General features: G+C 40.7%; 1 protein-coding gene across 1 annotated transcript; it reads right to left on the reverse strand.

The window, feature by feature from the left end:
- Positions 1-2,258: 2,258 nt before the first annotated feature.
- On the reverse strand, positions 2,259-12,010 carry LOC112233133 (chitin synthase chs-2-like). Its single transcript, XM_024400543.2, has 16 exons — positions 10,982-12,010; positions 10,791-10,886; positions 10,530-10,688; positions 9,645-9,819; positions 9,358-9,459; positions 9,093-9,234; positions 8,460-8,660; positions 8,077-8,361; positions 7,747-7,926; positions 7,163-7,568; positions 6,758-6,795; positions 6,310-6,374; positions 6,015-6,125; positions 3,558-3,772; positions 3,293-3,374; positions 2,259-3,137 (listed from the first exon to the last, which is right to left on the reverse strand). Exons 1-16 carry the CDS (start codon positions 11,956-11,958, stop codon positions 3,027-3,029), a joined length of 3,345 nt encoding a protein of 1,114 aa, XP_024256311.1. The 5' UTR covers positions 11,959-12,010; the 3' UTR covers positions 2,259-3,026.
- Positions 12,011-13,764: the final 1,754 nt, after the last annotated feature.

Raw genomic sequence — 13,764 nt, forward strand, 5'->3', positions numbered from 1 at the left:
TCAGATGCGCGTTTGAGAATGGTGTTCTCACATAATAGCATTTTGGAATGTTCACACACATGGCCGAGACAAGTGAACACATTGTTGAGCTTGGAATGGGAATTATTCATATTTTATCAAGCTTAATGTTGTGATCTGTTTTATCAGCCTCATCTTTGTGTTTAAACATTTTAGGATGGAACCACTGTTAAACATTTTAGTATGGAACCACTGTTAAACATTTTAGTATGGAACCACTTTTCTGGCCTATTGTCTCGCAACTGTCCCAAAGTCTGTTTTGAACCGTCCCAGACATATTTTTTTAAGTTTTTTAACGGACTATAAACATTTTAGAGCCCTGGTTGTAGGTGATACAGAATCTGATTCCACCAGCATGCACAGGGTGAAGGTAAGTTGGCCAAAATACACACACCTTGAGGCTAGTTAGCGAAGTTGGCAAACAGTAAAACAGTGCACAATATGGGTTTGGTAGATAAACTAAAGTTAGCTAGGTGGCTTGCATGAAAAATAACTTATATATAAATAGCTAGGCACCGTATTTGTCATCTGCCCTCTTGGTGCTGGCATCGGCTGTAGCTGAGCTACTAACGTTAGCTAAATCTAAACTCTTTGTTTCGAATCCTCATCACTATATTCCGATTGAAACATGGATGTCACCATATAGCTAATAGACGTTCCATCGTCTAAGTTGTGTTGATGAGAGGAATCACTTGAAGCCATTTCGTCTGGTCAGTTCTTTCAGTTGTGCCCAAAGGATTGTTGTTAGTGTCCACCTCCTTTTCAAAAAAGCCTGCCTTGGGGGACAGAGAACAAGGACCATCCCAAGTTGTAGTGTTTCAGAGACTGGGTAAAATGTGTCTGCTTGTATATTTAGCAATGAATCCAGTGATAGGAACATAATTGAAAGACGTACAATGGCTTTATCGAACAAGGACAACCATATCTACACCCGTAAAAATGTATAGTCCGATCAGTATAACATAGAGCCTTCACGAAATGCCACAAAGCAGGACTACATGTATTTTTTAGACCCCACCCCCTCACTGTTCAAGAAATGCTTCAGTCATGATGTAAAAAAAAAGCCCAGATCCCACCAGGTGAAATTCCCCTTTAAAAACTTCTCTAGGATAGGGGGCAGCATTTGGAATTTTGGATGAAAATCTTACCCAAATTCAACTGCCTGCTACTCATCCCCAGAAGATAAGATATGCATATTATTAGTATATTTGGATAGAAAACACTCTGACGTTTCTAAAACTGTTTGAATCATGTCTGTGAGTATAACAGAACTTATGTAGCAGGCAAAACCCCGTTTTTTGAGGTCACCCTCTTTTCAATGGGTTTTCATTGGGAATCCAGATTTCTAAGGGACTTGCTTGCCGTTCCTACCACTTCCACTGGATGTCACCAGTCTTTAGAAATTGGTTGAGGTTATTCCTTTGTGTAATGAAGAAGTACGGCCATCTTGAACAAGGGTCACTTCATGTGTACTGTTTGATAGAGTATCATGACCAGAAAGCATGCTTCAGTTTGTTTTCTTTCTGTATTGAACACAGATCATCCTGTCTTCAATTTGATCAATTATTTACTTTAAAAAATACCTAAAGTTGTATTTTCAAAAGTAGTTTGAAATGTTTTGGCGAAGTTTACAGGTAACTTTTGAGATATTTTGTAGTCACGTTACGCAAGTTGGAACCGGTGTTTTTCTGGATCAAATGCGCCAAATAAATTGACATTTTGGATATATATGGACGGAATTAATCGAAACAAAAGGACCATTTGTGATGTTTATGGGACATATTGGAGTGCCAACAAAAGAAGCTTGTCAAAAAGGTAAGGCATGATTTATATTTTTATTTCTGCGTTTTGTGTTGCGCCTGCAGGGTTGAAATGTTTTCTCTCTTTTGTTTACTATGGTGCTATCCTTAGATAATAGCATCGTTTGCTTTCACCGAAAAACCTTTTTGAAATCTGACATATTAGCTGGATTCACAACATGTGTAGCTTTAATTTGGTATCTTACATGTGTGATTTCATGAAAGTTAGATTTTTATAGGAATTTATTTGAATTTGGCGCTCTGCATTTTCTCTGGCTTTTGGCCAAGTGGGATGCTACCGTCCCACATATCCCAGAGAGGTTTTACGCGATCCTCTTACTCCCCAACATGCATCCGATTCTATTCGCCCTCATCATGGGTGTGATCTGTCTTCAATCAAAACTTTGATCAAATGAATCAGACGTACACAGAAACTATGAGAGTAATACAGTATGTATATAGTTGTATTACGCATGGATTAGAATACAGATACCAGAATGAAACAAAGCACAATGTTATCGGTAGAGAGGGCTTATAAATTGTAAATAAGAATTTGTTCTTAACTGTCTTGCCTACTTAAATAACAAAAAAATACTCTAATTATACATTCTATTCAGTTACATAATAAATACATAGCACACATAACTCCACTAAAAAAATCTCAATATATCAGTGCAATATACAGATAAAGTGCTTCACTCAAAAGGGAAAAGTAAAACTGCTAACCAAAATACTAATAGGAAGTGATTCACAACAAAGCATTTGATTAAAAAAAGGGAAAGCACACAAAGAGCAAACAAAGATTACAAGCTACAACAATTGATCACACATGAAATAGCACAATATGAGAACATTATATCACATTTCCCTGAGATTTAACTCACATTTAATTGTTATACTCCGTTATGCTATAATAAATGTTGTTGACCGCTGCAATTGTTTTGAATGTTTTGTCCCCGTCTTTGCTCTTGTATTGTATGTTCACACTGCCCTCGCAAAAGAGGTTAATCACGGATCTTTTTCTGGTTAAACAAAGGTTAACTATATCAAATCCAATAAATACTCTCTATAATCTATACTATTTGGAACATTCTCCCTCAATACTACTATATCTAACTGTGCAACATCTAACGCAAAACTGCAGTATCCGACTCCTATTACTATTTTAGCTGCAACTGCTACCACTAAGGGACACTCAGTAGTAAGACCTCACACTGGAGTTTCTTGGCCTTGTTGCTGGATTGCTGCTGGATTCTCTATAGACAGAAATGTGTCAAAGTATTTGTCGTCTTTGAGCTCATTCTCCAGCATGTCAGGAATCTGTGAAGTTGGAGTCAGAAGGTACAGAGACACATCTTTAGTTATCCACCAACAGGAACGCCATTGATATGATATAAAATGAAAACAAAGTGTTAGTTCCTTTTGTGCCCTCGAGATGTTTCCTCTTCATCGTCAATAAGATGATGTTAATTTACCTGCATGCCATCGTCTGATTGTCTTCTCTCAGTCTTGGACTCAGTGTTCACAAATGCCACGAAATGGATCAGAGTGTAAATTCTAAAGGAACAAAAATAAAATAATAATCATGCAATAGCTATAAAATGGGTACGACTTCATGGATTCATTTATCATAACATAAAGGCAAACTAAATTACTTTAAGAAAATAGTATTTTGAAAATGTGGTTTAGAATTTGGTGATCCTGCCTATAAATAAATACATAATTAATTTAAATAATCACCTGTGGTAGAACATGGCAAAGAACTGGATCAGCAGTAAGGATGCAAATCCCAAAAGGAACATCAGTCCTACTGGATCGATAAATAGATACTCCCTAGTCTGAGTCAGATTGAGATTGGATTTTGGGATTTTGATGGTGACTGAGGTTCCAATGGCCTGAAGAGTGAACGTTGCCACCAGCCACATGGCATTGCAGATGAAAAAGATAAAAGTCACCTGTATGAAGAGGAGATGAGTTTCAATTAAAGGGATATGAACAAGATAGGCAAGCATGCACAGACAGTGGATTTCTCCAACTAGTGATAGTTTAGTGCTATTGAAACAATCTTTTTAATACCAGAGACAGACAAAGTACTACACCTTCTACTTCATGCTAATATCATGTACATTGAAATGAAAAGACAGCATACAGCCATAGCCATAGCCGCAGGGAAGTAGGAGTGTTGCAGCACCCCTGATAAATTGAAATAATTTAGCTAAAATTTTTTAAAAATTACTAGTTTCAGGAAACAAGGCGTATGTTGCGCATCATTACTTCACGGGAAGTCATGTTGCGCATCATTACTAAAATGTGTTTTGTGGCAGAAATGACATCTGGAATATGAACTTTAAATGTGCCTTAATATCAAACTTGTATGCATTTTGTAAATACTAAGAAAGTTGTTAAATTACGAGCCTAGTTGGTTTAGTCAAGGAAAAAGTCAGGAACCTTCCCGCTAGCCGTGATTGGCTGAGATAATGTATGGGCTGGACATGCCGAGAGATGGTCGAGAGATGCAGAGAGATGGTCTGCCATGTAGCAAGATTCTGTCTATAATATGAGCTGCTCAGTATGTGTAGGTAATCCTTTCTAATCCACCTTTTTTGAAAAACATGAAGAACTGCAAAAGTCTAGCTCTAATGCTTTCCACTTTCTGGAGGACTCAGTTTTGAGATCAATGGAATGCCCAGTGGAAGCAGAGTATGATAGCTAAGGAGATGAAGAAAATGATGGCGTTGGTTTGCAAATATGCGGAGGGAGTCAAAAAGAGAACACACAGAAAGCTGTTGTATAAAACATCTGACTCTGGATTACATCTTCAAACCAAGGGCAACCATGGCATCTGTGACAGAGAGGGAGAAGCATTCATCCGAGTATATGGGTAAGAGGGTCTAGCTAGCGACATTTTCCGATATTATACGTTTCTAATTTTGTCCAAAAATCATTTTCATTGCAAGTTAAAGCTTACATTACCTGGCTGGCAGGGCTAGCTAATGTTAGATGTATGATCTGTGTAGTAATATTATTTGTATCTCAGAGCCATTTGCATTTCTAGTTATAACACAATGTTAGCTAGTTGGCTGACATTGAACCTAGTTGGTTGGCTCTAGCTACAGATTCATGCAGGGTAGTAACGTAGGGATGGTGCCAGGTTACCTACAGACGTGACGCTTGGTATTCAATCTTCGTTTAATCAAACCCGAGAATCTCAGAGTCCTTTAGGTGCCTTTTGGCAAACTCCCAGTGGGCTGTCATTTGCTTCCGTCTGGCAACTCTACCATAAAGACCTAATTGGTGGAGTGCTGCAGAGATGGTTGCCTTTCTGGAAGGTTCTCCCATCTCCACAGAGGAACTTTAGAGCTCTGTCAGAGTGACCATCGGGTTCTTGGTCACCTCCCTGACCAAGGCCCTTCTCCAACAATTGCTCAGTTTCGCCGGGCAGCCAGCTCTAGAAAGAGTCTTGGTGATTCCAAACTTCATCCATTTAAGAAAAATGGAGGCCACTGTGTTCTTGGGGACCTTCAATGCTGCAGACATTTTTTTGGTACCCTTCCCCAAATCTGTGCCTCGACACAATCCTGTCTCGGAGCTCTACGGACAATTCCTCAACTGTGGGACCTTATATAGACAGATGTGTGCTTTTCCAAATCATGTCCAATTAATTGAATTTACCACAGGTGGACTCCAATCAAGTTGTAGAAACATCTTAAGGATGATCAATGGAACAGGATTCACCTGAGCTCAATTTCGAGTCTCATAGCAAAGGTATTTCCAATTTTTATTTGTAATACATTTTTATGTGTATTGCTATTAATATTGTACAATCTGTGTGTCTCTTTATTGGCCTGGGCTACTGTTTGCATTCTAGACCCAGTTTCCCAAAAGCATCTTACTGTCAGTTTGACACTGTCAGAGTAGCCACTCATTTCTGCCATTTGTGTGGCATTAAAAAAGATAATGCTAATGTCTTATTTCATGTAAATGTTGAAATGCGTTTATAAAAAGGTCCATTTCTTCCCAGACCCTGCAACAACAACAAAAAAGCCCATACAGCTGTATGTGGAAATCCTAAAAACGCATCTTCTAAACTGTATGCCGTAACACTAATGTCATTTATAGATGCATGCAATGCTTTATCATAAAGGGGATCCCCCCCAGCACCACCCACTCAAAACAGGAGCTATGCATACAGCATACCTTGTTTCTCAGTTCTTTTAGGTCATTTGTGATTTTCTTCTGTTTTTCTTTATCCTCAGCCAGAGGTTCCAAATAGAGCTTCTGGAGCTCTCTCCAAAAGTCCTCCTCTTCCTGAAGCACACCAAGAGACACTTATTAAATAGTCAAGTCAGATATCTTCAGTGTATAGTGAAACATATGTGATTCTGGATGTAGTGACATACCAACAACGTGAAGCGGTTAGATAACTTTATATGTATCTTGTAGCTTTTATGTCATTCATAATATTATGTTGGTAACAGAATAGGAAATCTACCTTCACAAGAAAATCTTCATTTAGAGGGAAGTCATAGGACTTCTTCTGCAGTTGTGTTACAAAGTCTGTAGATACAAAGAATCAAATCAAATCTTAGTTATTTTATTAGTCACATGCGCCGAATACAACTGGTGTAAACTTTACAGAGAAATGCTTGGTTATGAACCTTTCCCAGCGATGCAGTTAAAAAATATATATAAAATAAAATAGTAACTTCCACAAGAAAAACAAAATAAAATACACAAAAATTGAGCTACATACAGGGAGTATCAGTACCAGTACAATGAAGAGGGGACATAGTTGGCACAGTGTGCAGAGTAAAGGTTACTAGGTGAAGTCTAAATGTGTGTGTTACTTTCTCACGTTTGTAAGATAATATCATAATGTCTTCATTTTTAAAGTCACACAGTGGAAAGATTGTAATAGATCTATTCAAAAATATACTCACTTTGTTCAGTAGACTGATGAGAACAGAATTCCACATTCCTAGATTGAAAGAAATCAAACATTATCTGGTGTGCATTCCACACAGCTTTCTCAATTACACACATCAAAATAGGAGAAAATGAAGAATACACACTTTAAGAGAAAGATTTAAAGACGTTAGATGAAAATATATTGTGTATGGAAATAATGAATCACTCCCGAAACGGAGCCTTGTGGAATGCCACATATAGCCTTGGAGTATAAGACTTATCATTGAATTGGTACCTGTCAATTATTTTAATTAGAACGTAGTACAGTATTTTGGAGTTATGCTTCGGAAAAAAATACAGATCCAAATACTATGCTTACGGTTTACACAGAAGTGGTGAAATCATGTAAACACTCCAGACACTCAAAATGTAAATACCTGTTGTTGTCCTGAGAGGTCAGATTAGGGTTCACCTTTGGCTCATTAGCCAACACAACTGTTTCTGGCAACTGACCATTCTGGTCTGCCACTTTTCCACTGTCCCAGCAGAGAAACTTGCAGCACTTGGCCTGTAAGATGCGCTGTGTGATGGCCTTGGCTGGTGGTGGCGCAGCGACTTGGACACCTGTCTCCCGAGTGCCCCAGGACACATTGTTCATGTTGACCATGGAGTAGATGGTCAGTAGGAGGTAGCCACTGGGGATAGAGATGAAGTACAGGAGGCCGTAGACGACCAGATGGAACTCCTTGGGGTGGAGCGCTGCTGTGATGATGTTCATCAGCACCAGGCCTATGATAAACAGGCCGCTAGGAGTCCAAATGGTTTGCTGCTCAACCATAGCACCTGAGATGAACAGAGATAGTTAACATAATGAGAAAGAATTGACATTTTGTATTTAATGAATGTCCCAGTTTGATCTTGCCCATTACGTTGAACGGTCAGTCCGTAACGCTGAGGTTTGTATTCGAGGTTCAACTTTATGTTGATTGAGATGAAGTCCTAGTCTAGTGTCATCATTTACCTACGATGGACAAAGCGGTTCCTATCATGAGGAAAGCGTACAAGACACTCATGACGGCTGCTATGGCGATCTGTGTGTCCGATTTCAGCTTGAAGCACAGCAACAGGTACACCACAGGGGGCACTGTTGCAAGGACCAAAGCAACGTTGGGATCGATGTCTAGTATGAACGACAAGCTTCCTAAAAAAAAGAGAAAGGACCAGAACTATTATGAACGATATTCCTCTTCCTTCGGTTTACAAAATGTTTGTATCCTGTTACATTCCAACAACAAACTACCCCAAAGCTAGAGCTGTATGAGGCCCCTGACAGGCAGGTTGCCATGGATACCTGAGATCATTAGGCAGATTGTGGCCGGGCCTAGGATGGAGGCGGCCATGCTGAGAATCTGGTAGAGGATGAAGGGTTTGGAGATAGAGCTGTTCCTCTGGGAGGTCAGAGACCCTGAGCCCAGCAGATCGATGGTGTTGGCCATGGTGGAGGGCCCCCAGCGCCGACGCTGGTTATAGAACTCCTTGAAGTCCTGGGGGGCGTTGGTGTAGGCGTCGGACGCAGCGTTGTACTCCACCCTCCAGCCCTGCTGCAGCAGGAGAGTGCACAACCAGCGGTCTTCACCTGTAACAGAGCAGAGGGAGGTACTGTAGACGAGAGAGTACTACACAGACAAGTAGCTCTGTTCTTCGAGTGACTGTTGTCCAGGAATAAAGATTTACCTTGATCGTACTGTACGTAGTGGCTAGCCTCCGTGGCCTTAGTGGTGTATCTCTTCATGACGTTGTCGTCCATGAGGGCTGTGCCCCTGAACAGACTGAAGCAGCCGGGGCTGCAGAGCACGCTACCAAACACGTGCTCTGCAGTCTTCTGAAGCCAGTGGCCCACCGCATACTCAAACTTCTGATACCATACCATAGGACCTGGGGCAATATAACAGAATGATCCGACGTGGGATAGCACACCATAGGGTATATTCTTGCCTTTTATGTCTAGTGTTATATTGTAAAAAGTGTTATGAATGTACTTTAAACACGTTTTATTCCATTCGACCATAGAACCTGAGTAGATATCTGTATAATAGGGGCCATAAATGATGTATATTATACCCTAACTGTACATATAGTGTTCACATACAATATTGATTTAGGCCCGGGGAAATATAGTGAAAAAAAGCAGGTACCATTGGACTCAAACTTAAACTTAAATAGTCTTGGTTGGTGAGTACATCCAATAAACAATTAAACCAATAAGATGATCCGGGTACATTGTTCAGTTGTGGCTATCTATGAGATATGACATCTCCCGAACAATCATTTGATTCCTATTACGATTCACACGAAAGCTTTACCTACCTGTGCCTGTCGGGTGAATCCTCCCACATGCCGCACCCACACGTGGATAAAGTTTCAGTCGATCTATTAGGAGCATTACAGCATAGGGCTGGAAGTCGGTGTCCCCATCCAAAGCCAGGAGATAGGTATTGTCCTTCTCTTTCTAACAAAATACAAGAGTATCAGTCCCATTTCTTATGTAATATACAGTATAACAATAATAGAACAACAATTTATCCAAGTCAGGATGCTAGAATTATAATAAATAATTGTTTGTGCTGTTTACCATCATCTTTTCCCTCAGCTCGCGCTCATCTTCACCCTGCTCAAACTTCTCGAAATACTTCCTGGTGAGTCGCCAGCCGAGAATGTAGTACAAGTACATAATCTGTAACAATGAGTGAACTAATCAAGTCTGTGGTTTCATGTCTAATTCAACTTCATCATCCGACTTTAATTCAGGTATATCACTTTCAATGGAATCGTAGCTTCGTGATTGTACAATCACAATTGAAATAGTGTTAGACCTTTCACAGACATGTGGTAAACTGTATATTGACAGCGTTGTCTCACCTGAGACCATCTCTTCTTGTGGCGGATCAGTAGCTTGTCCTTAAAGTGCACCATCAGCAGGTTGCCATTAGGGAGGGTGTACTCCAGTCGACCTCCGTAAGGGGTGTGCAGGATCCTCTGGCATGGAAGGGGTGGGCTCTCTTTGAAGATGCATGAATCCTTCTCATTGAAGATACTGAGGATGAAATGAGGGAAAGTTTATGTACATTATTATCCTCACCCGTACTGTTAAATCTGCAGTGTACACTGGGTTAGCAGTGCTGGGATTGAGTTACATTAGCACACTGAGCACCCCAGCAGTGGGGATCAAACTCGCTGCTTTGACGCGTGCAGGTATTTTTCACTACACTCTGCTGTCAGAGGAGATGTCAACTGTGTGCGTTCCCTGAAGTGACAATTTACCCTGATGACATTGCCATGGAAAGTCTCATTAGGTTTTTATGCTTACTTTAGGCTCAACTTTTGACCCTTTTTTAAACATGTTTTTCCCCTACTGTCTGTGTTTGTTTTCTACTTGGACAAAAATGACATTCCTGATTGCGTAAGAGTTATTAAAATCTTTAGTTTGGCCATCATTCCAGTTCTCCTGATTTGTATTTATTTATCAGGCACACACTTTAACAAATAATGACATTGATGGCGTTTTGTTACAAATGGTGGAGAATGTGGGTAGAGCATCCCCTGGTGGTTTTCAGAGGAATATGTGGTTAATTTAAAAAAAACTTCTTGATAAATGTCTTGTTTTTTTCTAGTACATCTATATTATGATATCATACGTATCGTGTATTCATTTCTTTACAGATTAAATATTACATGGAGTATATATATGCAGTTAATTTTGTGCGCATTGGATCATCATTTGTGAACATTTGTTACACTGCTTACTTGTAAACCTCTCGGATAACCTCCACCAGGTCCTCTGCGTATTCGTTCACATGCCGGCCTTTACTACCTTTCACGTCTTTAAAAGCATCATCAAAGTAAATGTGAGACTCAAAGCTCACATCATTGTTGGTGTCTTTCCTTGGCCTGTATTTGTCCAGTCTGGTAAAGAAACAAATTTTTAAAAACACATCATTTGCATTTAAAAGCTGCTAACTCTGCCAATTGTGTCGTTCTCAACCATGTAAAAACGTCAGACTCTACCTGAACATTGAGATGATCATTTTCATCATTTCGTCATAGCTCTCATGCCACATTGTTGCACACAGGTACACTGTGACTGGGTCAGTTTGCCTGTGGCTGGAGGAAACGTTAGAATCGTCATTTGACACTTTCTCTCATGCACATGCATACAAAACTCTACCCACCCTCCACAGAATTTGCAATAATCTTACATTGTTTTCTTCCTCTGAATCTCAAAACGCGTGTTGAGCAGCATGGACTGTTCCAGAAAGGGCCCCTCGTACATCCTCCGCACAAACAGATTCTGTGTCCTCTCGATGCGCTGAAGCTGGAGGAACCAGATGTGCATTGTGCACAGCATCCAACCCAACCACCAGCAGAGTGCAGAGCCTCCCAAGAGGCCCATTTCTGTTAGGTCGGTCATGTGCTGGGGACAGAGGGTATGGGTGATGTCCCTGACTAGCCTCTCAAACCAGAAAGTATCGCCGCTTAGGCCCCTGCCATATGTGATATCATTGCAGTACTCTGTGATGGTGTAGTTAGCACCTCTGGAGTCATTTGAATTCTGGAAGAAGATAATGACAGGAGCGACGAACACTGCCAGAACACCTAACGAGGCCAGGTACATGGGTAACAGGAAGCTTCGTCGCATGGCGTGCATTTTGCAAGCCACCACCACGAACCAATGGCACAGAGCGGAGGACACTATCTGGACGGCCACCAAGATCAGGATCACCAACCTCACATCTCCTGGAACTGATGTCACCGACGACCAGACTCTGCCAGACAGAGGGATGTATGCCCCGACCACGGCTGCAGTGACCATAATCCGGACCAGACTAGAGAGGATGCTCACCACATTCCTGCACCTCGCTATGTCTTCGGATATACTGTTCAGGAAGGAGCTTTTGAAGAGGGTGCTGTAGTTCTCCCACCAGTTCAGCGAGACAAAGATGGTCCCCATTATTGCCAATCCGATCCAGACGTTCATCCCCCTATCTTCTTTCAGCAGGTAACTGAGGATGAAGAGCACGTAGCCTGACAGTATGAGGACTAATGAGATGAGTGGGGGCACTATGAATCGCTTCCTCTCCCTCGCAATGCACTGAGCGCCCACCTGGAAGATGGAGGACAGGATGCTGATGCTGTTCAGCATCGTCACATTGGTCACAATGCCGAAGAATGGCATGGCAACAATAGTGAGAACCGCTGTCCCCAGCGACACAAGGAATTCGACACACAGCACCTGGAAAATTGTACATTATCAGAATTACAATAGTATCATTAAATGCAAGCAAATGTAATGCTAAAGGATGAAAAATATGGGGGAAACTAACATAATATAACCCATACTTTTCCTAAAAAAAAAAAAAAAAGGAAATACAACAATCTGGGCTTAACTCCAAAGGTCGATGTCCACACCCGCGGAAATCTAATTAGCATAGTAAAACAATTCCCATAAAAATCTGTCAGTTTAAACTAGAGATACAGTTCTGTTTTTTTGCATTGGATCTCAATCCACCGCATCCACCGATTTGTCACGACTTCTACTGAAGTTGGCTCCTCTCCTTGTTCGGGGGTCACCGGTCTTCTAGCCATCGCCGATCCACTTTTCATTTTCCATTTGTTTTGTCTTTGTTTTCTACACACCTGGTTTCTATTCCCCAATTACATGCTCATTATTTAACCCTCTGTTTCCCACATGTTTGTGTGCATGTTTGTTGATATGTTCAGGCTGTGACTGACGGCTGGTTATTTTGTTGCCGGGTTGTGTTATTATGCCCGTGTGTTTAGTGGTACCGGTATTTTTACTTTGTCCACACATCTCAGCTCTCCTGCGCCTGACTCTTTTCACCAGTACCCATAGCCCTGACACCGATATCGCTCTTACACATCTGCAGTGGAAGGTGGCAGAGCGATATATATAAATAAATACATGTAAAAATTATGCCTAAAGTGTCCTAAAAATCCAAATCAAATAGCTAAATGTGATCCATGGTTTGACCATCTTAAAACAGCGTAGACTTAAAAAAAAAAATTATGACAGGGCTGGAGATGTTACCCCTCCGATCCTTTTCCCCTTTCATAACATACAATGAATTGTAATTTTAAGCCGAAACTTAACGACAGTGTTTTCACAAATTGTCAGTATTTTAACATACAAATGTAATCATTAAGCCATTTACAAAAGCACACGGACAAACAAAACGTCTCTCAAGGTAAGACCATGATTAAGATAGCGGTAAAAACCCAGCACACTATCCCTTTAGCTTTAAAAGGGAAACATTTTCCTACGCTCCCCTGCAGCATCTAATCTTCATTCCCAAACTAAAGGACGTGAACCTGGCTCAATCTACTGGCACTGCTCACCAAGACAAAACAAGTTAACAGATCTGTCCCTGATACGTCATCTAGGGGAACAATAATGAATCATGAAAATGTTGAACATCTGGTGCTTACCCACACAATCGTCTTCCTTGATGGTTTCTCTGAGTCTTTGAAGAATATTTTCCACACGCTTTTGACGAGGAGCAAGACACTTGGCGCAATCACTGCACAGCTGACACTGAGGAGGGCGCATGGCTTTTGGTCAGCTGGGACTGTATAGGTGGCATTACTTGACAGTGTTATCAGGAGCAGAAAGGATCCCTGCAAAAAATAATAGAGATATGAAAGTGGGATAGTATTGGTAAGTCTTCAAGACTTGATATTTACGAGTCAAAAAAGTTGTTAAAAAACATGTACAAAGATAATAAATACACAGTTTTGTAATCTGACAAGATTGCGTGAAGCAGGGCTCCAATGCAAAAGAGACATGGTCTCAATGGGGACTTCCCTGTGAAAACAAAGGTTAAATAAAAATAGGTGGATAGATTGCGTGTGTGGTGTGTAGACATAGATCTGTGAGACCGCTTTATAAGCCAGTTTATAGCCAGTTATTATTTAGTTAATACGTCGTTTATGAATAATTTACAAAAAGGTATGCTTTAGCACA

The sequence above is a fragment of the Oncorhynchus tshawytscha genome, linkage group LG31, assembly GCF_018296145.1.
Source record: "Oncorhynchus tshawytscha isolate Ot180627B linkage group LG31, Otsh_v2.0, whole genome shotgun sequence".
NCBI lineage: Eukaryota > Metazoa > Chordata > Actinopteri > Salmoniformes > Salmonidae > Oncorhynchus > Oncorhynchus tshawytscha.

Bases quoted from the DNA above. Each gene is read 5' to 3' on its own strand.
- LOC112233133 (XM_024400543.2), bottom strand. From the start codon at position 11,958: ATGCCATTCTTCGGCATTGTGACCAATGTGACGATGCTGAACAGCATC. The intron at 9,460-9,644 runs GTGAGACAACGC...TCATTGTTACAG, and splicing joins ACAAGAAGAGATGGTCTCAG to ATTATGTACTTGTACTACAT. The intron at 6,375-6,757 runs GTGAGTATATTT...TTGTATCTACAG, and splicing joins TCATCAGTCTACTGAACAAA to ACTTTGTAACACAACTGCAG.